Here is a 24,197-nt window from a genome sequence, read left to right as displayed (position 1 = left end):
TAATTAATTACCATTTAAGATGGAGTCCCAATACAATAACAGAAACTACAGTCAGTGGTGTTTTTATGTTAAGCACAGCTAAGCAGGTCTTGAGACAGTAGAATACACAGCATGGGAAGTAGACAGGTGAGCTGCACACCACTGATTTGTATGGCTTCTCCATTCTGAGATGTCACTTGTACAGAAAAGACTGTCTGAGCTGTATTGGATATTATCTGCTGTAACTGGAAAGATGCAACACTCTTCTCTTTTAACTCCATTTCCAGGCTCCTTGGCAGTTTTGTGCAGAATATGTGTGACCTCACTGTACAATGTTCCTTAGTTTTGTATCTCTACGATAAAATTGTTTTGCTATTGAAAATAATTTTTTAAAAAGTGGAACCAAATGGGGTTTTATATACATACATATATATATATATATATATATATATATATATATATATATATATAAAAGAGGGAAAGAAAATTAATGATGTACACGTGAAGGGAAACTAGCAGCAGATTTTCTGATCACATCATAATTGGTGCTGAATGAGGAACATAAAGACTATTAGAGCTATACTAGAATAGCAGCCGTTATTCCCACTGGACAGCAGTGCAAATATACCCCCAAGAATTCAGTGATAAAATAGAGAAAATTGAACGTATATGATAGAGAGCTAGAGTGAAATGAAGCATGAAAAGAAGTGCAACACAAAAAGCTTAAAAGGGTTCAAGGGCTGAAAACACTGAGGAAAGAGTAAGGGTGAGGGAAGTATGAGCCAGTGCAACTGCAAGAGGAAAACAGCAACAGGATTGTCAGTGAGTGAGGTTGAAAAGAATAGAGGGTAACCAAGCATAAACATGAAAGAAGAAACAGAACTATGAATGAGTGTAAAACTGAGCAACAGAGCATGGCAGACGGACAGGCTGTGATGTGGTAAGATATGGCAAAAGTAGGAAAACCAGATAAAGAAGAGTTTTAATTTTTATTTTTTGTTACTTCATAATTTATCAGAAAAGAGTCTGTTACATGAAAACAGACCAGCATGCAATGTAAGAAACAAACAAGAGCCTCAGCAACCACTAAAAACTCTAAATAAATGAGCCTTTTTGAATTTTCCTTCTGTTTTGTCCACCAATTTAAGGTGATCAGAATAACCACACAGTGTGTCTGCTGGAAAACTGCAAGAACATAGAACCAGTAACTTTACAAATGCATCTAAGAATTTAAATACTTTCTCCATTATGTGATGAACTTTTCTTATATCATAGTCTACAGTGAAGTCAAACATATAGATAATATCCCAGTAAAAAGTTTTCAGCAAGGGATTAGCAACAGAGGTATTAGGAACTACAAAGATTAGGGGCAAATATCTGTAGCAGATGTCTAAAGAAACATTCCACTGCACAGCTATAGTTTCATTCAAAATATTCATTATGAAATCAGGAAATATTTCTCAATTGACATAAAAGAAACTTGAAAGAAAGAAACACAAGTATTCCAATTCCTATCTGGGTATCAATGGTTATGCTGCTCAAATTATTCTGCCTCTGCCTATCCTAGTAACAGCCTTAATGGATCTCCTGCACTCTTTCTTTCATTTCTAGACTACAGGATGCTTTTTTTTTTTTTTAAATCCAGTACTCCTTCCAAGAGTTTCAAGACAATCTCCACCTATGTAAAATGTCAAGTAGAAGAAAGAGTAAGCTATTTCAGTTGTATGGTTAATGCCAGACAAACCACTTGTTTTGTTTTTTGAAGACTCCCTGAAGTTTATTAGTGTAAGAGCATTAAAGCCAAAAGGTTGGATGGCTTCCCTGTGAACACTCAAACTCTCAAAAATACTGATTTAATTTTACCTTTCTACAGTCATATTTATTCTATAAAAAAATCCATTTGTCATATTCTTGTCACACTATTGAAAAACTAGAATAAAAGATACATAAAGATTCATTCATATCTTGAAGGTTAGTGAAGGTCTACATGGTGAAAAAACACCTTATTTGTGCTTATCCTTTCTCGAGTTTGGATTTCGTGGACTACAATTCGCCAACAGTTTTCTAAAAGACAACATAAAGAAAATACTATAAATAATAATCAATAATAGTCAATTAAAATAATTTTTTTTAATCCCTTTTACCCTAGAAATTCTCAAAGCTTAGCCTGCATCACGAAAGTAAGAGATTCCTTATTTTTCAATAAAACAATAGTGTTGCTTATCAAAATGCTGCTAGTAATTCTGCTGATGTGCAATTCAGAATGGTTTCCAACTCATTCTCCTGTACTTGGAATAGCTTTGCAGTGCTAAAAGAAATCTTTTGATGAAGAGCATAAAAAGTACATGAAAAGGGAGGTGAGTCCAAAAGAAAGCTGATTCCATCTATTCACATTTATACATAATATAAAGCTATATTTCAAAGAGACTACCTTCTTTTCCTGTTGAAAATCTATACACTTAGACAACGTATATTTAGCACCATGAGTGCAAAACACATGCCACAGAGGCCTGGGTCAATAGCTTTAGGGCCACCTACCTTGAATAACCACCAAAAGATATGGGAATGACATAAGTGACATGCAGATGACCTACAATGCAAAAATGCAAATTGGTACAAACAGGACACTTAATGCAATTCCACCTAAAAAAAAATAAATGCATACTCCATATGAGAGACTGTGTCATGTTCAGTTACCGTGGCTAAGTGGGGTTTGGGCATGGTCAGTTCTCATGATATCACAAAGAGAGATGATGACCACTTATTAACAATCTCACTGCATTTTTTTGGCAGGACTAGGGGCTGCTTACTCCTATGTTTTGGTCAAATATGAAAATAATAACTAGTTTTGAATGTTCCTCCTCCTGTGTCAGTGTGTTACAGCATTTCTCCTCACTGCTCAGTCTTTCCTCTTGTGCAACGCTTCTAAAGGGCTTTTTATGTTTGATAATGATGGACACTAACTCCTCATAAATAAAATCTAAGTTGTTGGGAACTACAGGTTCTCAGCATCTCTCAGGATCAAGTCTGTATTTTGCAGAACACTTCTGTATCTTTCAAGACAGGAAGTATAGCAGGCGAAAAATCAATGTGCCAGGCAGAGAAATAACAGGTGGATCAGAGCTTTTTCAATACACGCTGTGTGTTTCTTTACAAATTGCATTCTATGAACCACCCACTTTGAAAGGCATCTACTTTCCCACACAAGTGCTTTCAGTAGTTCAGGTTACATAGAGAGACTGTCACTCAAAAAACGACTTACAAGCAGCATTCTTAAAGCTTAACAGCTTTCCTTTTTTTCTCCATCAACACTTCTTTTTGTTTGCCTAAAAAGGTTGGTGTGACTAATTAGTCCCCAACACTGTGCTTTAATAACAATAATATTACCTAGCCTATGTAGTGTTTTTCATCAATAGATCAAAAGTACTTAGTAAAGAAGGCTAGTGTCATTACCTCACCAAGTAATACCCAAGAAATAATCAGCTCTGCTGATTTAATCCTTAAAAATGGTGTTTTAAAACCACGAAGAAGCCAAAACATAAGCCCCAAGAAATATACCTTCTCTAGCAAAGGAGATCATGGCCTTCTCAGTGGAACTCAGGAGGGCTCCATGAAGCAAAAAATGGAATATATTTACAAAGATACCACACAGGATTAGAAGGGACCTTTTCGGTTATTGAGCTAAGGCCCAGTTGTCCCATGCTGATATATCATATAAGCCCTTTCTTAAACAGATCAGGTTTTGCCTTAGAACTAGGGAGAGCTTTTTCCCTTTCAATAATTCCACTGAGAGGCTGTGCCAGAAGTATACTGATCTGATGAACAGATACTGCCCTCCAATTTCCATCCTAAATGTGTTGTTGATCTGATAAAACCCATTTGTCATGGTATTAACAGTATCTGTTCATCTGAAAAGCTCTGCCCTGCCTTGTGTATATAGAAAGCTCTCAATCTGGTAAAGGAATGGAAAAACACAATTAAGTCTCCCATTCAAATAACTAGCAAGGTCTATCAGATTTTGCCTTTGACAACTGACATATGTACATTATCCACTGCCTTTCAGTGTCAAATTCAGCTCTCAGTAATATTTATTAAAATCCCATGATCTAGTCCCAAAGCAAAGAAAACTACCTTAGAGTCCACTACTGTGTATTAATGTCATTCCTTCCCAAGGCACCTTCTTTATACTTAAAAACATTGAGCCTCGTGTGCCATTCTATTGCCCTGCTTAAAAAACTTCTGATGAAGATTCTACAACAGCACGATCTATCAGGACACTTCACACTCCTCACAGTTAGACACTTTTCCTCCTGTCAGACTCCACCTAAATCTTCTATTGCTGCGATTTAAGGCTGTAACTTGTTATGTTCAGCTCAAATCCACTTGTGTATACAATGAAAAGTCTAGCCAGCTTGCAGTACTGCATGCAAATGTACAGTCCTCATCTTCCTAAGAATTTCTCTATTTATCAACCTTTCTCTCTTTAATCAGCCAGGAAAGAGGTTTGACTTTCCACTATATGCTTTATGACAGTACTAAGATACACTTCTTTCTCAACAAATATCTTCAGATATAATGCTTCAGATTTCTATCGTTACTGTATCTTTTTTACCCTATTTTTGCTACTTGAACAAGACACAAAGACTTCTTCATATGCTTTTTTCTCCCGTCTCCTTGGCTGACATCACCATCAACTTGATAACAACATTCTGCTGTTTTCTTTGCAAATAAATAATCAATAGGGTTCATTAGGAGAGTGTGTTTCCCTGTATGGATTCTCACAGCCATTATTTCATGTTCATGTTTGACTAGCCATCTTAAAATAATGGCAATGCTGACTTTTTCAGTTTGCTCTCTAATTTTTCCTCCTTTTCTCCAGTATCAGTACCTAGAAGTCTACCTGTCACTTTACGTATGTATGAAAAACAGTTATCAAATACTTGTGTTCTAATTAAGTTGATTATTTTGTGATACACTGGAACTGCTAATTAGAGTACAGAGGCAGAATACAACTTCCTTATCAAGTTCCAGCCTTCATCTTTCACAGTTGTGTGATTCCTCATACTATTTTTAGCTGAATAACCACTGGTTGTCTTACTGGGTAGCTGATCATGTAAAGAGCTGCTGGGACATCTAGAGAGACTTTGATTTGCCTTAAATAATCCTTGCATCATCCATTACCAAAAATGTCTCACTTGCTGGTCACTTCCCTCTTTTTCTTCAATACATAGTTCATTCAATGTTGTATTCCCTCTCGAAAGGGCCAAGTAGGAATATTTCCTGTATTCTTTGTATTAATAGCAAAGCATCTCTTTACTTAACAATTCTTGCTATTGCAGTTTTAGCAGCCACTGTAATTACTTAAGAATATCAGCATTCTGTATTTCAATTCATTCAGCTAATTGTTCCTTAAGATTTCCTTCAATTTTAGAATACCGATTCAGTTAATCCACAAATGCTTGATGACCACCAAATACCAGACATCCATCTGTAAGTTTTACTGGCAGCTTTCACAGTTGGAATGAATTTCAGACACAAGAACTCCTTGTAAATACAAAAGATTGCAGCCTAAAAGAGTAATTTGGAATGGATAATAACATACATGTTTCCATGATGCTGAATCCTTATACATCTATGTGATGCTCAAATACAACAATAAAGCTAGAGGGATACACAGTGGGGCTGCTTTCAGTCGTATGACAAATGATGCTCTTATACTTCCTGACTCCCCAAGACAATACCCTCTCTTTCCTTTTTATCCACTTTTTTGCTACATCCATCTACTTGCAATGCATGGGTATCTTTTCCTTTTTTTCTCTCCTTGCTTGGCTTATTACAAAAGGTGCGGTTCCTAAATCCTTTGTTCAGTTCCCTACAAAGGAATTGTTTGTGACAAGTAACAGTAACACCTTTGCAGGGTGCTTTCCTCACTTCCATTCATTAGTTCCTCCATCCCTAGTTAAAGCCTCAAGTTCTCAGTTTTTCCCACACAATTAGAATCTCTCTTCTGGGACGCCCATTAAAAACACATCTCCCAACCTTCACCTCTTCTTTTTGTGATTCCTCCTCTCTCACACTGACTGAAAATCCAGCTCTGCCAGCAAGCACTACCTGTAGTTGCCTCAGCTAAACTTTCTACCATTAGGAGCTCCTTATTCCCTGCCTTCCTCTAAGCAGTATCTCTCTTCCTCCACAGCTTCTCAACCAAATATGTTACTTCTCGGTAACCAGTCTTTAAATTCAAAATTGTAATTAGCACAAAACCACCCCCTGTTTAGAAATGCCTCAGATTTTTGCCATTATTTCTTGGAAGTCAAACTATGACTAAAAGCCCATGACCTTAGTGGAATACTTCTAAACAATATTCAGATAATAAAACAACTTCCTACTCCTTGCAATTTATTGCTGGATATGTAAGGTAAACAAACATTTAATTATTAAATATATAACATTGTTTAAATATGCAAATATTTCCTAAAACAGCTTGCTTCAAAGCCAGTATTTTACTCTTAGAAAAATAAAGAAAATGGCATATTCCATCCTCTACTGTACACCAGATTTCATATTCATAGACTGCAGTCCAGTATGTTCTAAATGTTTTCCCCCCCCCAAAAAACACCATTTTGCTTTGCCTCAGGTTGACAATATTCTTCTATATCCGGTCCCCTTGAATCTGCAAACTAAGCTATTACGCCAATTAAGAGAAAAGCAGTACTAACTGTTGTGGAGATGTTGTGGGGGGTGTTCTGCCCTTTCTTTAACAGTAGCAAATGCAGTGTGTAATAGCAATTTTTTCTAAGCTGATGTAATTTTGTCTTGATTTACTGGCCGATTGTGTTTTTGGTCCCCAAGGTAGACAAGTAGCTATTGATGGCAACAAAGTTCTACTTTTAAAAAGGCCATTTTTAATAAAACTCGGGAAGCTTCCGTGACTAGAAAACGTACAGGCCTGCTGCAGTTACAGGGCGCATCCCAAGTGAGCACTGCGGCCGGCGGCCATTTTAGAAGCTGAAAGCACTGTGGCGATACAAGAGTCCTCCTGGCAAGAGGGAATAAATCAACCCCCCCAGTACAGCAAAGTGTCAGACTGGGGACCTCTCTTTTTCTGCAGAGGTTTTCAGAAGTAATAACTGATTCTGGGTAAAAGTTTTTGGGTGCCCCACTGGAGCCTCCTCAAATTGAAAGGGCCTGTTCTTTTGAGCAGTAGAAAGATTGACTCAAAAACCTGGTAATGTCAGCATGGCAGTATCTACAATTACGAACTGTTTAAATTTTTACTTAAGTGCTTTCAAACTATATGTTGTACAAATTAATCAGCTACATCCTTGTTGAACCTGCAAATCCACCATCTAACAAACAAGGTCTATCAGGGACATACAGATAACTAACCATTTTGCTTTTGAGCTCCCTGTGTTGCTTTGTCTTAATCCGATTTGTTCTTCTCTAACTTACAAAACTGTAATGTGCTGATCCCAACAGAGAGCCTCCGCTTTTAAAAGTACTTTGTTACTTTTGGGGCTTCTGTATAAGGGTAAGCTTATGCCAGTCTAAGATGCCATGCCGTTTTAAACAGCTATTGCTGTCAACTAGCGTAATATTCCACATAACTGCTTTTATAGGTACATATGTCATTTTGGAAGCTGTTTCAACTGAGCAGTACTGGTGTAAATTATAAAGTTTTCTACGTGGATTCTTTCTTGACACCAGATTCATCCTGAACATCCTTATTGTGCTACAAATCTAACCAAACTTGTGTGGCAAAATGAAAAAAAGAAGTGGAAAAACAGGAGCTGGGGATAGGGAGAAAATGACTTTTTGGATGGGAAGAGGTAGTGACTCACATACCAAGACAACAGTTCTCATAGTTTTCAACATCCTGATTTAATTCCTCTGACTCTTGAATACAATAAAAACCATGAGTTCTGAACTAGCTTTGTTCAAGAAAGAATTTTCTTCTCTCCATCTCCTGACAGTGGTCTTCAATTAAAGCCTGCAATGATGAAACTCACTGAGATTGACGGAGGAAATAAAAGGAGAGAAACCACTGAAATGCATCTTCAGAAGCAGATTATTAAATGTCCTGCAGACATCGGTGCGAGTGACAGCCGCCAGAGCTTTGAGAAAAAAGAGAAGTGGAAAATTAAACTTCTCATTGGGCCTGATGATGATTAATATCTCTTCTCTGATGAGCTGAAACTGCTTAATCTCTGCTACTAATATTGAATCACTGAGGTGCAAGTATGGTAGCTGAAGAGAAAGGGGATATATGAGAGCGTTTAAAACTGGGGAGAGGAAGAAAAGAGAAATAACTGAGGGATGTTTTGCTCCTAAATATATAACCTGCTAAAGCAAGAAACTCAGAATGAAGCTGAGAGTTGCTATCAGCAGCTCTGAAGTCAGACTGCTGTGAGGCAAGGCAGAACTCTTGGGCAAGCAAAGTTGCACAATTTAAAGGAGATAAATAGTAGTTTCCAATTGTTTGGTTAAAGGCATTTGCATTCTACAGGAAGACTACTTAATTCATCACAGCTCTGTTCAAGTGTATGTGAACAGGCAACTAATACCTTCACCCAACTCAAACATGCTAGATAATTGTTATTTTCAGATTTACTTACCTCTGTGTATATTGGCAAAGCTTTAAAGAGAGTTAGTTGGAGTTCCTTGGAAACCAATAATTATGTGCAGACAGATTTTAATACTTGCTTCCTATAAGAATATCCTGCAAAATGCAACCTCTCTGTTGAGATTTTTCCCTTAAACCCCTGGGTTTGTAATGCACTGAAGCAAGAGGTGAAATTGCTAAATCCATTATAGTTAATACTCCTAGAAAACATTCTGTGTGTATTACATTTTCAGACCAAAAGAAACTTCTGTTAAAGTCACTGTAGATCACTGGATATACACATTTTAATAGTTTGATTAGTAGAGAATAAAAAGACTTTTATGGCACCCAGTCATCTGAAAACATTATTCCTGCTAAAGTTAACAAGCAAAATCACTGAGTTAGGTTAAATTAAATCCAGTGACAGACAGGAAATTTACTGATTGTGAACTATTAAAGCTGTGGTATTAGTTCAGTATGATTCCAGAATACGGAATGACTTAATGCTATGAAAAAAATAAATGAAAAATCTTCTATTTCTTAATGCTGTAAAGGTAACTTATAAACACTGTACACTGATTTTATGTTTTATTTGGAGAACTTAGATTACAAGACTGTTAAAATATGAGTTTACAGGCCTTGATCTCATGAATAATTTGTTTGCCAAATTAGTGCTCACATAAATCTCATTTCCTAACATTAATAAACATTCTTAACTTGCAGCTGAAACTGTGTTTGATTTGATCCTTCTGAAAGGTTATTTTTCTCAACTGAAAAGACAGGGTAAACTGGAGCCCAGCACAAAGAATCCACCTGGGGAAATAGTTTTGTTGAAAAAGGCTGGCAATGGATCATCCTGGTAACTAGTTTCTATCAGCTACAATAAGGTTAGTAATTATCCCATAGCTGCTTATAAAAAGAGATAAATTCATATGTTTTAGTAGTTAAAGCACTCTTGTCTATAGCTCTCAAGGTAATATTTCTTACAGTCTGCTTTATGTACTCATAGTCATTATCTCATAGTCATAATCACTTATTTTAGATGAAACTGTTAAAATCATCCTTTTAAAATATGTTTTAGAATCATAGAAACACCAGGTTGGAAGGAACCTACAAGATCATCTAGTCCAACCGTCCTCCTATCACCAATACTAAGCTACTAAACCACATCTTGATGGACATTTTCCTCATCTACTTCTCATTTGTCACTTCCTACCCTGAACCCAGAAAAATCTGGACAAGGATTACAGCACGTATCCTCGAACTAAGCGGAATAAGATATTCAGAGATATGCTAGAATCTTCCATCAGATTTGAAATTAAGTTCAGAAATCTGGTAAAGTTCTGGCATATCTAGATGGCACGGGTCAGATGCATGGATCAACAGCCAGCTTTATTCTATCAAATCTACAAAATAATACAGTCTGCACTATGCAGGATATTAGAGACTGTGCTTGTCAACAGTCCCTCTAATCCTAAAAATCTATAAATCTTCACAAGCCAAAAAACTGTTCTGTGCGTTTTTTTGGGAGAACCTAAAAATCTGTCTGCTATTCCATTTTGAAACACTAATTAAACAAAAGACTGCTTTGACTTCTCTAGGAGAGAAGTACTGACAAGTGAGGAAGGACAGATGAGTGATAAAGCTCAGGCAGTTGGACTTCATGATCTTTATAGGTCCCTTCCAACTATTCTATTCTATTCTGTTCTGATCTATAACAGGAAAAATCAGAAAGGAAGAAAATGCTGGGAAAAAAAAAAAAAAAGGAACACTACTTCTGAATTATTATTTTTACTCTATTTAATGACATCATAAACAGATAGCTCTTCCATGTCTTTTATTCCAGCAATTCCTTCAAGTCCTTTCCAGCATATAAGAGTATTTCTGTCTTATTAACTATGGCTTTATTTCAGCTCCAGACATAATCCTGTCTATACTACAAGAATACTATGCAACATTCTTTGAAATTTAACTACACTACGACAAGCTCAATCCCTTGTCTAAAGAGCAAAATGAAGATGCTCTGGTAGCACCAAAAGCTAGCTTTAGATGCACTGGTTTCAATCTATTTAGAACGGATCCCTTTGAAGTTGTAAGGGGGCAGGCTTCACAGACTTGAAATCAGTGTCCAAGCTGATCAGGATTCTGCTTCTCAGACTGGCCAATCTTACTGGCCTAACAGTACCTGAGGTAGCTCAGCTAACAGCCCCACAAGCAGGTGTGACTGTACTACAATCACACCTTCAGTTTATTTTGTAAATAGATATTTTCGCTTTTCCAATTCAGGACTTTATGCATTAAATCCAATCTTGTAAACTAATCCAGGTGTCAGAAAGTGTACACTAGTGTAAAGCCACATGGCGACTTAATTGGACACTTACAGAAATTCAAGAATAAGTATGCAGAGAACAGATTATGCATCTCTTATTTAGTCCAGATATAGACCTGTTATTAGAAGTTCACTGGCAGTTTACCTCATTATGAAACACCAGTAAAGACAGTCTAATATTGTAATTAGTCTTATATTTAAAAATACATGTATAATAAATTTAACAGAACAGAAGCATGTCCTGTTATGGGACTGTGGATTTAACTTAGGAAAATGTGATGAACCCAGCATTTTTCTTAATTTTACCTTCAGTACTTTCAGTTACTCCCCCCACTCCAGCTACTGATCTTTGCAAACTATGACATTTGGCAATTTTAAAACTGAGCACAATTTTAAAGGGAGGAAAAGAAAAAAAAAATCTTGATGGTTATATCCTGCATTTTAAGTCATATTTCATAGAACTATGCGGAAAGATATTCATGCTACAGGTTGGAAAAAAAAAAAAAGACTACAGCAGGTTAGCTCAAATGGTGTGATCATTTTTAAACTGGAAGAAAATCTCATGCTAAAAACATTATTCTCCAGGTCATCAACTCTTCCTCCTACTGTTGGTATCTACAAATCTGAGTGAATCAGATGACTGCTGTCCGCCCACTTTTTTTTTTTTTTTTTTCCTTAAGTTAGCTGTGCATTCCACTCAATTCTCCAAGCAGATCTAGGTATATTGAAAGAAAAGCCCTCAGATTCGAGTCTCAAAATAAGAATTGCAGAAGGCAAAGCAACACAAGAGAGGTAAAACTTCAAGTGCGGGAAATAACTACTCAACTGAACAATTCAACAGCTGTCATGACTGAAAAGGGTAAAGATGAAATAAAGAGATATATTGAAGATACTGGTATTCTTAAGCTAAGCATACCTAAAACACATCCATCTAATATCAGCACATTAACTTTCATACTCTGTTGCTTTTCCTAAACCATCCCAGAGCATTATCTGCAGAACAAAAGAACGATCAGACATGATATGTGAAGTACGTCTTGTAATTTATTTTTAACTTGGTAAAAGATCATTCAGTTTGATTCCTTCTCCTTGTATTATGTGTATTTAAATAAATATTCAGACTTAAAGTTTCAAGATCACTGGAAGACACTACAGATACTATTTGCTGTTTAACAAGAAAGATTCTTATTTCAAGCTTTTTCCTGATCTCAAAGAGCACAGATTTTGAATATACATGTAAAAATTCCACAAACCCAAATGCCACAAGTCAGTTGTTCTGAGTTACCTGAGACATTCACCGGAATCAAAATGCTACATTTTTTTTTCAGTCTTTTAAAACATTCCATTATTTTTTCCATCCCGTTTACTATACATTTGTTGACCTGCTTGCCTGCTCACCCCCAAAACCCACTGGCTTTGTTAGAGAGAAAGAAGTCAGAGGTAATGAAGCTTCTGCAATTGTCAGGAGCACATGAGAGAGATGCTATATATTTTCCCATTGAGAAGTATGCTGCAACATGAGCTCAAGATTTATTTAGACACCGAGAGACCCATATGGGAGCTAGATTTTATAAATGCCCTAATTGTGGGAAAAGCAGCTTCAACATCAATCAGCTGCATGACATTGATCACAGCAAGTCAGGCTACATTAGTTCCAGCACTCAAAGAAGGTCTGGTGTACTTATAAAGCTGCACATTTTGTTTCGAAGAGCCAAGCGCTACTTGTTAGGGGTTGGGATTTTAAAAAAAACATGACAGTTCAGCTCATTTTCCTTTACTGTTTTTCTGGAGAAAAATATTTTTTGACTACAATGTTGGGAAGTATCCATCTCTGAAACAGAGAAAGAGGAGAATCAGGGACTAATAGCTCTGCTACTGATAATCTTCCAGGCAGCCCTGACATGATCTGGGAGATGTCCCTTCTCAGAAGGAATCTGCTTATCTTTGTATAATAAAACTTTTATATGCCACATTTTCCCAGAAAGTTTGCTCAAAAAATAGGGAAGAGAAAGACTAGGAAAAATCTTGAGAAAACCCACAGATGATATTCAGCATAAGCCTCTGTTCCTAAGAAGCTAGCACCTTATTCCTGCTCAAAGAATTCCTTTCTACTGTGATCTTTATGTTTCTGCCAGAAATGACAAACTAAGAGCCAACTAGAAACAAAAAGCCAAGACAAAACTGGTAGATCTGTTTAGAAACAAAAGATCAAAAAAAAAAAAAAAAAGAAAAAATACCATCCAATCAAGAGATGTATAGAGAAGAAAGAAGGTCAACCCACAGCTTACTTTACTTTTATGAAAGAATAAACTCACTTAAAGTAAAAGGGTATCAAACGAGAACATATGTGTCTGGGTACTGTAATTCAAAAGAGCACTATGGACTTGCTTCTTTTGGTGCAACAACCTGACCAAAGAAGTGGCCACTCATGGCATTTCCTGATATTATAATATATTGCTTTAAGAATGTGAATTTCTGGCAAGCTAAGGAAGAAATAGCACTAACACAACTATTTGGGTGTTGAGCCATTCAGCAGACCTTATTTGTTAAGGATAAAAGTGTATTACAGGAACATAAGTATTTAGTTTACTTAAGAGTGGTTGAGAAGAAAACCACTCGGTCCTCACAACTCTTGTCTTTAAAGCAAATCTAATTCTGGTAATACCGAACTTGTAAGCTAAAAATTAGAAGAAACAGCTTCACAGGTTTCACAGCAGGGACCTTCTGGTAAAAAGAATACTTCAACCAACCTTTGTATCCAAATCACAAGGGTTTCTTAAAAAGAAGAGTTTCCTAGGATAACACAACAAAACTCAGAATAAGCTGGAGGTCTTTACTATAGTGACTGATTTTACTATTTTGGGATCTTTTTTGGGACATACTGAAGGAGATACCTTGATTGCAGCTGAGATAAAGAGGTGCTGAACTGACAATTTGCAGCGTATCTCCTAAAAAAATAACAGAAGAAGTGTAAAACACCAATCCAGGATGGAAATGTACACAGAAACAACTTTTAAGGAGGGGTTGAAATGAAGCCAATCTTAACTAAAATACATCTCCTGAAAACCTGTTCTGGCACCCACCACAGTAACACCCTTTTTATGTGCAGAGGCACCCTTTCAGGACCAATTTTCTCAGAACTTTATTAAAAAGACAGAGGTACAACCTCAGTACAGAGGTTGAAACTTCTACTTTAAATGGACATTGGATTTAAGTTTTCTTGTTTAATCCTGTTGAGACACACAGTGGATAAAATTCAGGCAAAATGTGCAAATCATAATGAAAAAAGCAATTTCAGATTTTGCCCCTTTCTGATTACGTTGTCTGTGAAGGGATTATTTTCTGATATTCGTATATCAGTTGAAAGTGTCTGACAGACGTCTTAGCAATTAATTACTTATTTGTCTCCTGCTTTGAGCAACTTATTGTAAGCGTTAAAAAGTCAGGCAGTTTTCATCATGCACACAGATCATGTGATAAACTTTTGGTGCTTAACTGGATAAAGCTGAACTCCCGGAATCAGTTTTCTGATTCAAGTATTCACAAATATGATTTCAAAATCTGCTTCCCATGAATATTAAAACTGGATATTCATTGTTTCTGTAGACAGTCTCCCCAATTAACATATCCACTAGAATATTTATGGAAAGCATACACAAAAAGAGTGTGAACAGCATCAAAGTCAATCCATTTAAACACTAAGATGAATATTTGCAGCCCTCAATCATTTCATTTTATTGTATTTTATGAGGTGTTTGCCCAACTCTGCCTTCAATCATATCCCTACAGATTACTTGGACTAAAGTGTGCTCTATGTCAGAGAAAGATAGTCGCCCAACACTGGAGTGAAAAGAGGACAATCTAGGAAAGCAAGTCCCAGGAAAGAAGGAAGGCTCTGCTCTTAAAATGCTTGCCTGACAGGTAAGGAAAAACAAACAAACAAAACAAACCTCAGCTTCCTGCTCTCTAACAGAGATGATCTCACACAACTTCTTCCTAAGTTTTCATCTTAAAGTTACATTACTGACTCTTCCTTTCCTTGAATATATTGTCTAAACAGAAGCCATAAACAAACACTGGAGGCCTTCCAACCTCAAGTGGATTCACCATGCAGAAACCGGTAACTCGAGTGTATTTTCATCCTGTCAATATGGAGGTGTGACTGAATATAATGAGGGCACAAAGCCGCAGTGGACACGTTTGTGAAGGATCAGTGAGCTAGAGAGCATGTGTCAAATTACCATTCCACATATCCATTTTAGGTGACCTTCATGGTAATGGGGATAGTAAACTGCTGCTTATAGCTGGGAAAATGATGCCACTCCTGGAGCTACTATTGGTTAGGGAAATTCCTATTTTCTTTCTAATGAAAGTTCATTATGCATTATTTAATTATTTCCTCTTCCCTGTTTTAAATGCACTCCACCCTCCTCACTCTATTACCTTGCCTTTTGAATGCAATTTAAGAATGTTGAAACAATTAGCTTTTTCATTCAAAGTAACTGATAACTGAAATTACGCTGCCTTTGTGTATTATTTAAAACAACAACATTAACCAGGTACGTTCAAAGGCTATATAATATTCAGAATCCTCTTTAATATTCTAGTTCACAACCTTAATAGACATTTATACATGATTAATGAGGCTTTTAGTAGCTGTTGCTGTCACAGCTTGGGTAATGCCACCTCCAATGAATATTCCAAGGCGGGGTCTTACTTGCAGTGTCTGACTGACAGCTGTGAAGTAGCAGGGTGCAATGTACTTTCTGACAAGAGAAACAAAAACCAAAATGAAACAAAATCCTGTCCTATAGAACTGTAAACTATTTAAAAAGCAACACAAGGGAATTAATCACATTGGGGCATATTTTATGTTACACTAACAAAGAGCTTATAAAGGGTTTCTAAATGTGATCTCACTGCCATGCTAGGCAAATGAATAACCAAAGTCCTTAGATATAAACATATATAAAGGAGTAACATAATTTTTAATTGCATCAAGAAAGCATAATTTTAGAACACAGAACTACAGATACCACCATTGAAGAGAGACATTTGATTCCAGTGCCCTGGAAGAAAACAAAATAAAAAAACTGCAAAAGAATTTAAAAAAAAAAAAAAAAAAAAAAAAAAGAGCACAAAATTCTTTGCCATGACAACTCAGCTAGCTCAATCGGTTTAGCTTAGTGGAAAAAAAAAAAGACTGAGAAGTGATTTAACTGCTGTATGTAAGTACCTTTAAAAGGAAACATACTGAGCTCTGACAGGGGAATTAGTATGGATTTACTAACAGTAAATCACGCTTGACCAACCTGACTGCTTTCTGTGATGAAATGACTAGATCTCTGAATAAGAGAAGACCAGCAGATGCAATTTCCCTTGAATTTAGCACAGCTTTCAATATGGTCTGCTAAATAAACCCTTTATCCAAGTTGGGATTTTACAGTCTAGATGACTGGGCTACTAGATGAGTGCAAAACTAGCTGGGTTGTTGGGCTCAGAAGGGTGATGGTTACTAATTCACGTTCTGTCTGGAATTCAGTTACAAGTAGAGTTCCTCAGCATCTATTCTGGGAATGGTCCTTTTCAGTATTTTTACCAATAACCTGATGAAGAAATCAGAATTCATCCTTATCAAGATTGCAAATGACACCAAGCGTGGGGGAGTGTAGTCAAGACACTCACTGACAAGGATGCCCTCCAGTGGGACCAAGATGGGCTGGAGGAATGGGGCAACAGCAACCTCATAAAATTCAACATGAGTTTTAGGTTAGATGTTAGGAAGAACTTCTTTACTGAAAGGGTTGTTATACTCTGGAACAGGCTGCCCAGGGAAGTGGTGGAGACACCATCCCTGGAAGTCTTTAAAAGACGTTTAGATGTAGAGCTTTGGGATATGGTTTAGTGGGGACTGTTAGTGTTAGGTCAGAGGTTGGACTCGATGATCTTGAGGTCTCTTCCAACCTAGAAATTCTGTGATTCTGTGATTCTGAGTAAGGCAAGCCCCTCTACCTGGGATGGACTAACTCTCATAATGGCACAGGCTGGTGACTAGTTCTTCTGGGAAGGACCTGGGGCCTTGCTGGACAGTATATTAAATAAGACCCAGCAGCATGCCTGGATAGTGATGAAGGCCAATGGCATCTGGGGCTGTATCAACAGGAACACAGCACGTAGATTATGGGAAGTAACCATTTCCCCTTTACTTGACACTCATTAGACCACATTTGGAGTACTGTCTGGGGTTCTCAGTATAAGAAAGACATTGACAAAGTTCTGTGTAGGGCTACTGAACCATTCAGGGGCTAAAGTGCTTGCCCTGAGAGAGCCCGGTTTGCTCAGCCTGGAGAAGACAAGGCCCAGGGGACTCACCAGGAGCCCCCAGTTCCTACAGGCAAGATGCCAGGAGACAGTGCCAGACTCTTCACAGTGACACATTGTGGGGCATGCATGACATCAGCCACAAATGGAAACAAAGGAGGTTCAAACTAGATAACGAGAAACTCTTCCACCTGAAGACAGTCGAGCAGTGGCACAGCTTGCTCAAGGAAGCCATGTTGTCTCCATCCTTGGAGGTTTTCAAGACACGACTGGATAAAACTCTGAGAAATGAGGCCTGACCTAAAGTGCACCCTGCATTGAGCAAGAGTTTAACCAGAGAGCTCCTGAAGTCCCTTCCAACCCGAATAATTCAATTAGTCTATGAAAATACTAGGTAGGAAGAATGTGTTTAATCTAGAGGAGAAAAACATAACAAGAGCCATTTACCTGAATCTGAAACCAGATGAACTGAAAAATTCTAGCACTACCTGTGATTAACCAAAGAAACCTAGTGCCAGAAGCTGTAGAGGACTCTGTTCCTGCTGATTTCAAATCAAGGCACCGTGCTGTGGTGAGGCATTTTTTACTCAAGTATACATAAAGTCATTAAAACATAAGCAAACTATGTGACTCAATGATGTAAAAAAAAAGAAATCAGATAAATTGGCAAAACAGCTTTAACTCTCTGCCCATAATACCTACAGGTTTAGGAAAATGGTTAAATAAATATTTCAACTTACTCTAATGTTTAAACAATAAACAAAGATGAAAGCACAAAAAGAAACCAGACAGAGAAATAACAGAAAGAGTTACTAACTTTACATCATTTGCAGTCCTTTTCAAGTGCAAGGCTTCTTAAGCGGTAATGGGCTTTGCTCCCTGGTTTGCATTTAAGATTAATTCACACTGAGAGCTTTAAGTCACCTCAAATAGCATGTAGCAGCAAATTTCCAGATCGGTATTGAGCTGCCTATAAAAACAAAGGATTCTACACACACAGGAATTTGAAGCAGTACTCCATTTTCAATTGTGGACACAATTAAAATAGTCATTACAACAAGGCAGCATAATATTCTTCTAAACGCAAAAAGGTGAGGCCTGCATTTGCTCAGCTTTTAAAAATCAAACAAAATCAGTACTTCCTGACTGCCAGATCATTAGTTTTCAAGTATGCAGCCAGCGCCCTGTATGTTTTCAATTTAATGTGAATCCTATAAGTGTTTCATTCTAGAATGAGCTCACGGAGTTACTGCCCATTAAGGTAGAATTTTAAGATACCAAATAAATTTGCATAATCAAATATCTGTACCTGGCATATAACTAACTCAAAAGTGTATTCAATATACACTGAAAATCGTTAGATGTTCTTACTTGTAATTTAACTTGGAATCCAATTTTGTTTTGAAACCAAGCACAAATTCCTCAGCCAAGGTTACATAAAATAAGCTTGCTTGACATTTAAAACAATGACTTTTCAAAATTATCAGACTTAGTGTTTGCACAAATTTTAAAAGGCTGAAACACCTTCCTCCTGCTAAGATAACTACAAAAGCTGAATAGTTTTTCTAAGCTCGCCAAAATAGTGTGGCTATTGCCAAACATAAAATGCTCAATTAAAAAAAAAAAAAAAAAAAAGCTACTAAGTAACAACAAATAAGAAAATAAGAGACACAACATTTTCCTAGCCTTACCTAACTGAAGTATCAGCACTGATCTTAAGGCTGGAAAAAAAGTTCATTAGATGGGCAATCAAAAATGCAAATCTGAGGTTCTCCACATGAATATAGAAGAGGAAGGACAGCTGCTCCAGGTATAGCAACCAATGGCCACCCAGAGGGATCTAGATTCAAGTTGATTTTACATAGAGATATGCTCTAGGTATTCATTAATTTTGTGTGTTCATCCTTCTGTCATAAGAAGTGTCTAGAGGCAGTGATAGTCTAATAGTCTTCAAGGAGAACAAAGACAAGAGCCTCCTCATGTGCTTGCAAGTTTTGGCCGGGTAGGCACTATATAACTAAATTGGAAGCCCATAAAACATTTCACAGAATCAACTTTTAAAGCAGGGTATAGCATATTTCTACATATCTTCAGAAGAAAATGGGCAGGATCCAGCACCTAGATATAGCTCCAAAGCAGGAAGGAGACCCAGAAATAATGCAATTGTTTTCCTGTCTTCTAATAGGATACCATCCTAATTGAAAATGGATCATCTCAATTGTGTTTATAGTGACAGCACTGTTCTGTAAGGTGACAGCAGACTTGATAGGAGGCTTATGTTGCACAGCAAGTTCTAGACTGAACATCCCAGGCACTTTGCTGGGTACTCAGCCACCTCTGGTTCAGGCTGTTTATGTTTACATTGTGTTTAGGAAAGCCAAATGTGAGATATCTTTAGATGAACAAGACAGTAACCAGCCCATCCTTATATACAGATTCAGATTCTGTGAAGACTGCAATTGAACCCATTACAAGCTTTCACGCTTCTGAGAGCTATTAAACCTGGACTAGTTAAGCTCTTATGTGGGTAGCATGGACAGCGTAGAGTCTGGTCTTAAGCCTAGGGTTATCTGGTATTGCTGACATTTCCTTTGAAGAATTAATCACTACACAGATGAGGTGAAACACTTTGGTGAACATAACCAGTACTGCAACAGCTGGGCTGCACCTATTTCCATTTTGATCTTCATGCTCACGCTTGCCCCCAGACTGGAAGACTATCAGGCACCATTGCATGGATTGTGGGCACAAATACAAAGGACAATGCAGCAGCATCGTAACAAGCGTGGAGAATTGTTAGAAGACAGGAAATTGTATTGAGCAAACCTTGTACTCTGAAAGCTCCATCAACTCTCATGCACGCTATGTGATGGCTGTGTAGAAGCCCTTGTCCCATGCTTTGTTTCCTGCTACATCCACACCTCTCAGAGGAAAGTCCAACTGCACAATCTCACATGCCACAGAGTACCACCAGTGTGTTCCCTGGTGCAGTAAGCAGTAGCATTTGCATGTGAGGCTACAGGACAAGAGAAATCCTGCAGCTGAGAAAGCATTACCCAGCAGAGTCCACCACACAAAGAACCATGCTAGACACATTCTCTGACTTGTGTTGTAGACCCCCCCATTCTTCTGTAGGAGGATACACTCCCTGCTTAGTGTCCCAAAATCAGACTCAGTGGCCTATATCATCCAGACATATGAGGTCACACACACCCATCATAAATACAAGAATTGTGTAAAAAGTGCCCAGAATAAATATGAGTAACTTTTTAAACACTTCTTAGCAGTATTAAGTGCAGATCTGAAATGAGGCATTAATTTTAATTAAAGTAAAATCTTAGAGGGCATTAATTTTAATTAAAGTAAAATCAATTTTTAAAAATCAGAGAATGCAGAGAAGAAACGAGTAAGGGGAAATCAGATTTTTTTTTGTTGCATTTTTGTAAAAGTTCAAAGATTAGATGAAAATGGAACAACTGGTGCCAGCAATTACTTCCTTGTCAGTAGTGAGAACATGGTAAGGAAGGCCCTTTGTTGAAATCTGCACCTGGGGAGCCATTTCCTACGCAAGCTGAACTAGCTTTATTTAAATAAAACCGATGATGACTGATCTACATTTGTCTGCTCTGATACCAATCATTTAACACATTCTCCCCCCCAGCCATTACTCTTCTCCTACCTTCAAAACTCCCAGCAAACAGATAAATCCACGTTATGGCTGGCACGAAGAGGACGGTCAGAGAGGCAGCCAGGAATTTCCGTCGCCCTCTGCAGATTCCCAGCATTCTCTCAGGAGTGCAGATTCCCAACCCAGTGCTGTTCCTATGTTGGAAGCAAATAGTCCACAGCCTCCCACATATTAATCCCTGAAAAGTAGAGGAGAAAATGTTTTAACAGCTTATCTTTCTACAGAAATGCAGGTATAGCCAACATTCCAAAAGAGTTAAAAGACCAAAACTAAAAATAGGGTTACAGCAATTGCAAAGCAGTATCCATTTCAACATTAAGTGTAGCTACTTAATAATATAACAAGTTTTAGAAGTCCTCTGCACGACAGTAGGTCAATAAAACACATCATCTCACCTAAACACACACTGAGCAAATCTTACAAAGAGACATCACCTTTATTTGTTTTTATTTGCCACACTTGTGTGGTAACCCTGGTTAGGTAAGAGAAAGCCACCCATATGTCTTCACCAGTCACACCAGTGAATCAATGAGCCAGCTGCAGGTGGTCATGAACTCAAGATAGTGATTGGAAAATGAAAGGTAAAAATTGGGATTAGAGGGGTGTTATTAAAATAACCCAGTCTGATCACTGCAAAACAATGCTGATGAACGATATAAAAGGAAAAGAGAAAATAAGAAAGGAAGATTGTTTAGTCACAAACAGTGGGTATCAGGACCTCTGAAATGTATGCTATAAGAAAAGAAGAGGATTCGGGAAAGTACCACAATTTTTATGAGTAAAAACAAATTACAAATAAAATCTTAATTTGTCTAAAATAATGTTTTTTCATTTCACAGAGGCTGAGATGGCAAAAATAATCTGATGATTTTAGTTCACAGGAAAAATAATATTCCCACACCAATGCAGGTATACAGAGCACAAAGATAATGTTTCACATCTTTTTCCTTTTTTTTTTTTTTTTTAAGGGAAGAAAGCACAGGGAAGTCCAGAAAGTCCAGAACCAGACTTCAGGAGTTAGAAAAGGGAGATATTAAGTCAAAAATAAATCATGTTTTGTGTGAAAGGGCTTGTTTCCTAATTAAAAAAAAAAAAAAAAAAAAATTGGTGTACAAGCATGATAAGGAAAGAAGCACAGACTCTAGCAGTACAAGGTGTTTAATAACAGCAACCTTTGGCTCGTGCTTAAACTAGCACTAGAGCTGCAATCAGCAATTAAAGCACTTCTACACAGACATATTAGCAATAACTACTGTGTGCCTTGAAAATATGTCTGAGCTTTGCAACCCCACGTATATTGCACTGAAAGTCAATTCTGAAATCAAATTACAGCAAAAAGAGAATTACAGACAAGAGAAATGGGTTCAGACAAAGAGCCTGGCTGCTGGGGATACCTGGCTACAGTAATCAGGCAAACTTACAGCTCTTCCTCAAATGTTCAAGAGACCACTTTACTACACTACAGTTTAAGAGCCATGATAGCACTCCTGACCTTGCAACTGATAAAATGGAATATAATTTGTCCAGAGCCAGCAGAAAAAGCATTGCATTGTGTCAGCTTTTCTACTCAATGAATGCCTCATCACAGAGATTTTGCAGAAAATATGTGGACAGACTTAATATTAACAACTGTACTGTTAGAGTCACTGTGTTAGAGACACACATTTGGTAGATAAATTGTGGAGGACTCTCTTCTTTATTCACTTCATTTGGATAACGATTACATTTCATTTCTTTTCCTTGCATCACGTAGCTTGTACAGCTAGTCTGAAGAGAGACCTTTACACAACTACTTGAAAAACATAGGTGACTGCTTTACACTTGCTATACACAGAATTACCTACTTTAAGTAGAAATTACTTCCTCCCCTCTGTAACATCATAAAGTGCACCATTACCATCAATCTGTGTGTATAAAGATTATCTTTGAAGAAATTAACTTACAAGCAGTGTCATTTTACAGTTGTAACATTTTGCAATGCAACACACTTTGGACACACACTGCTCCTACCAATGATGCAGGTAAAACCAACAGAGATAACACCAAATGTTTCAGAAATTATGCAGTTCCAAGTAAACTGATACACATTTTCAGGATAGTGACACTCAGACTCTGAAGTCTGGGGTATAGTAGTGGTAGTGCATTGCTTATCCTGAGGCTGCGTATTTAAGAAAAAAGAAATACACACACACACACACACACACAAATCCTACATATTCTTTTCATTAGCCATGAAAGTGAAGTTTCTGAATTGGTCAATGTGAAGGATGATTTTTTTCTGTCCCATGAATGCAGAACACCTTAACAAATTAAGTATAAGGAGTAACACTGAACTCCCAATTCATCTACAAAGGAAAGTAAGGAAAGTGGGACATTGTATTCTACAAATTGTCATCCTTCAGGAAAAAGAAAAAAAAAAAAAGCCACGTTATTCTGCGCTCTCATGCACATCTTTTATCTAACTAAGAAGATACTTGGGAAAATCCTACACAGACAAGTCAGCTTGTGATGGATCACTCTAGGAAATGTTTAAGTACTTCATTTAATTGTGCTTTAAAAGAGAAAACAGCCATAAACTATTTTAAAAAAAGTTTCTACCATCTCCCCCCACCTTCCTAAAGATGTGAAAAGCTTCTTGATTCTTAGACATTAGTTTTCAGAGGATAAAATCAACACACCTGCTGAGTATTTTTTCCAAACTAGACAATGCATCATGTGCAAAACATACCTAAGTAATTCTGTAAAAGGTCCGTGAATGGTAATGAAGGTGTTTAGCTTAAAAGAAAAGCTTTTGACTCAATCACTTAGTATGCATTTTGCTTGTAAAACTGTTACCTAATGTGTGATCTTCAAATACACTGGAAGAAGATACTGCAGTTGAGTTTTTCCTTCGGTCCACCACATGACAGCTTGGTATTTGTCACAAAAGGAAAGGAAAGGGAGAGACAACACTGGCTGAGCACAGAACAGGGTAGCACTGTGCTCCTTTCTGTCACGCAAGCTCACCATTGCCTTTCAGACCTCTCCTACAGCACCCACTGCTCCTCCAGACTCCACCTGCATAGGTGGTCTTAGAAAGCAGTTCCATAGTAGGTGAGAGTCCAATCACAAAACAGTGGTTCCTCCTAATCTATTGCCCAATGTTAGTAGTTAATAAGCTTACTGGGCTGTGCTGATGGACAGTAAGTAATACAGCAAGCTCAGGCCAGCTAGATTATTGCTAATGGTGCTACAAAAGGCTACTAGCTTGGACAACGCCTGTGTGAGAGGTCACAGCA

The 24,197-nt window shown here is 37.4% G+C and overlaps 1 protein-coding gene across 2 annotated transcripts in view; it reads right to left on the bottom strand.

Moving 5' to 3' along the window:
- The window catches only part of LARGE1 (LARGE xylosyl- and glucuronyltransferase 1), a 285,774-nt gene that overhangs the window by 177,828 nt on the left and 83,749 nt on the right, over nt 1-24,197 (bottom strand). For both annotated transcript variants that reach the window (XM_038180825.2, XM_027449977.3), the window contains one exon: nt 20,911-21,097. In XM_038180825.2, coding sequence (XP_038036753.1) covers nt 20,911-21,016 — 106 coding nt within the window. In that variant the 5' untranslated portion in view covers nt 21,017-21,097. The remainder of the gene's footprint in view (nt 1-20,910; nt 21,098-24,197) is intronic.

The sequence above is a fragment of the Anas platyrhynchos genome, chromosome 1 (assembly GCF_047663525.1).
Source record: "Anas platyrhynchos isolate ZD024472 breed Pekin duck chromosome 1, IASCAAS_PekinDuck_T2T, whole genome shotgun sequence".
NCBI lineage: Eukaryota > Metazoa > Chordata > Aves > Anseriformes > Anatidae > Anas > Anas platyrhynchos.
The sequence above is the reverse complement of the archived record's forward strand: the minus strand, read 5'-3'. Positions and strand labels throughout refer to the sequence as shown.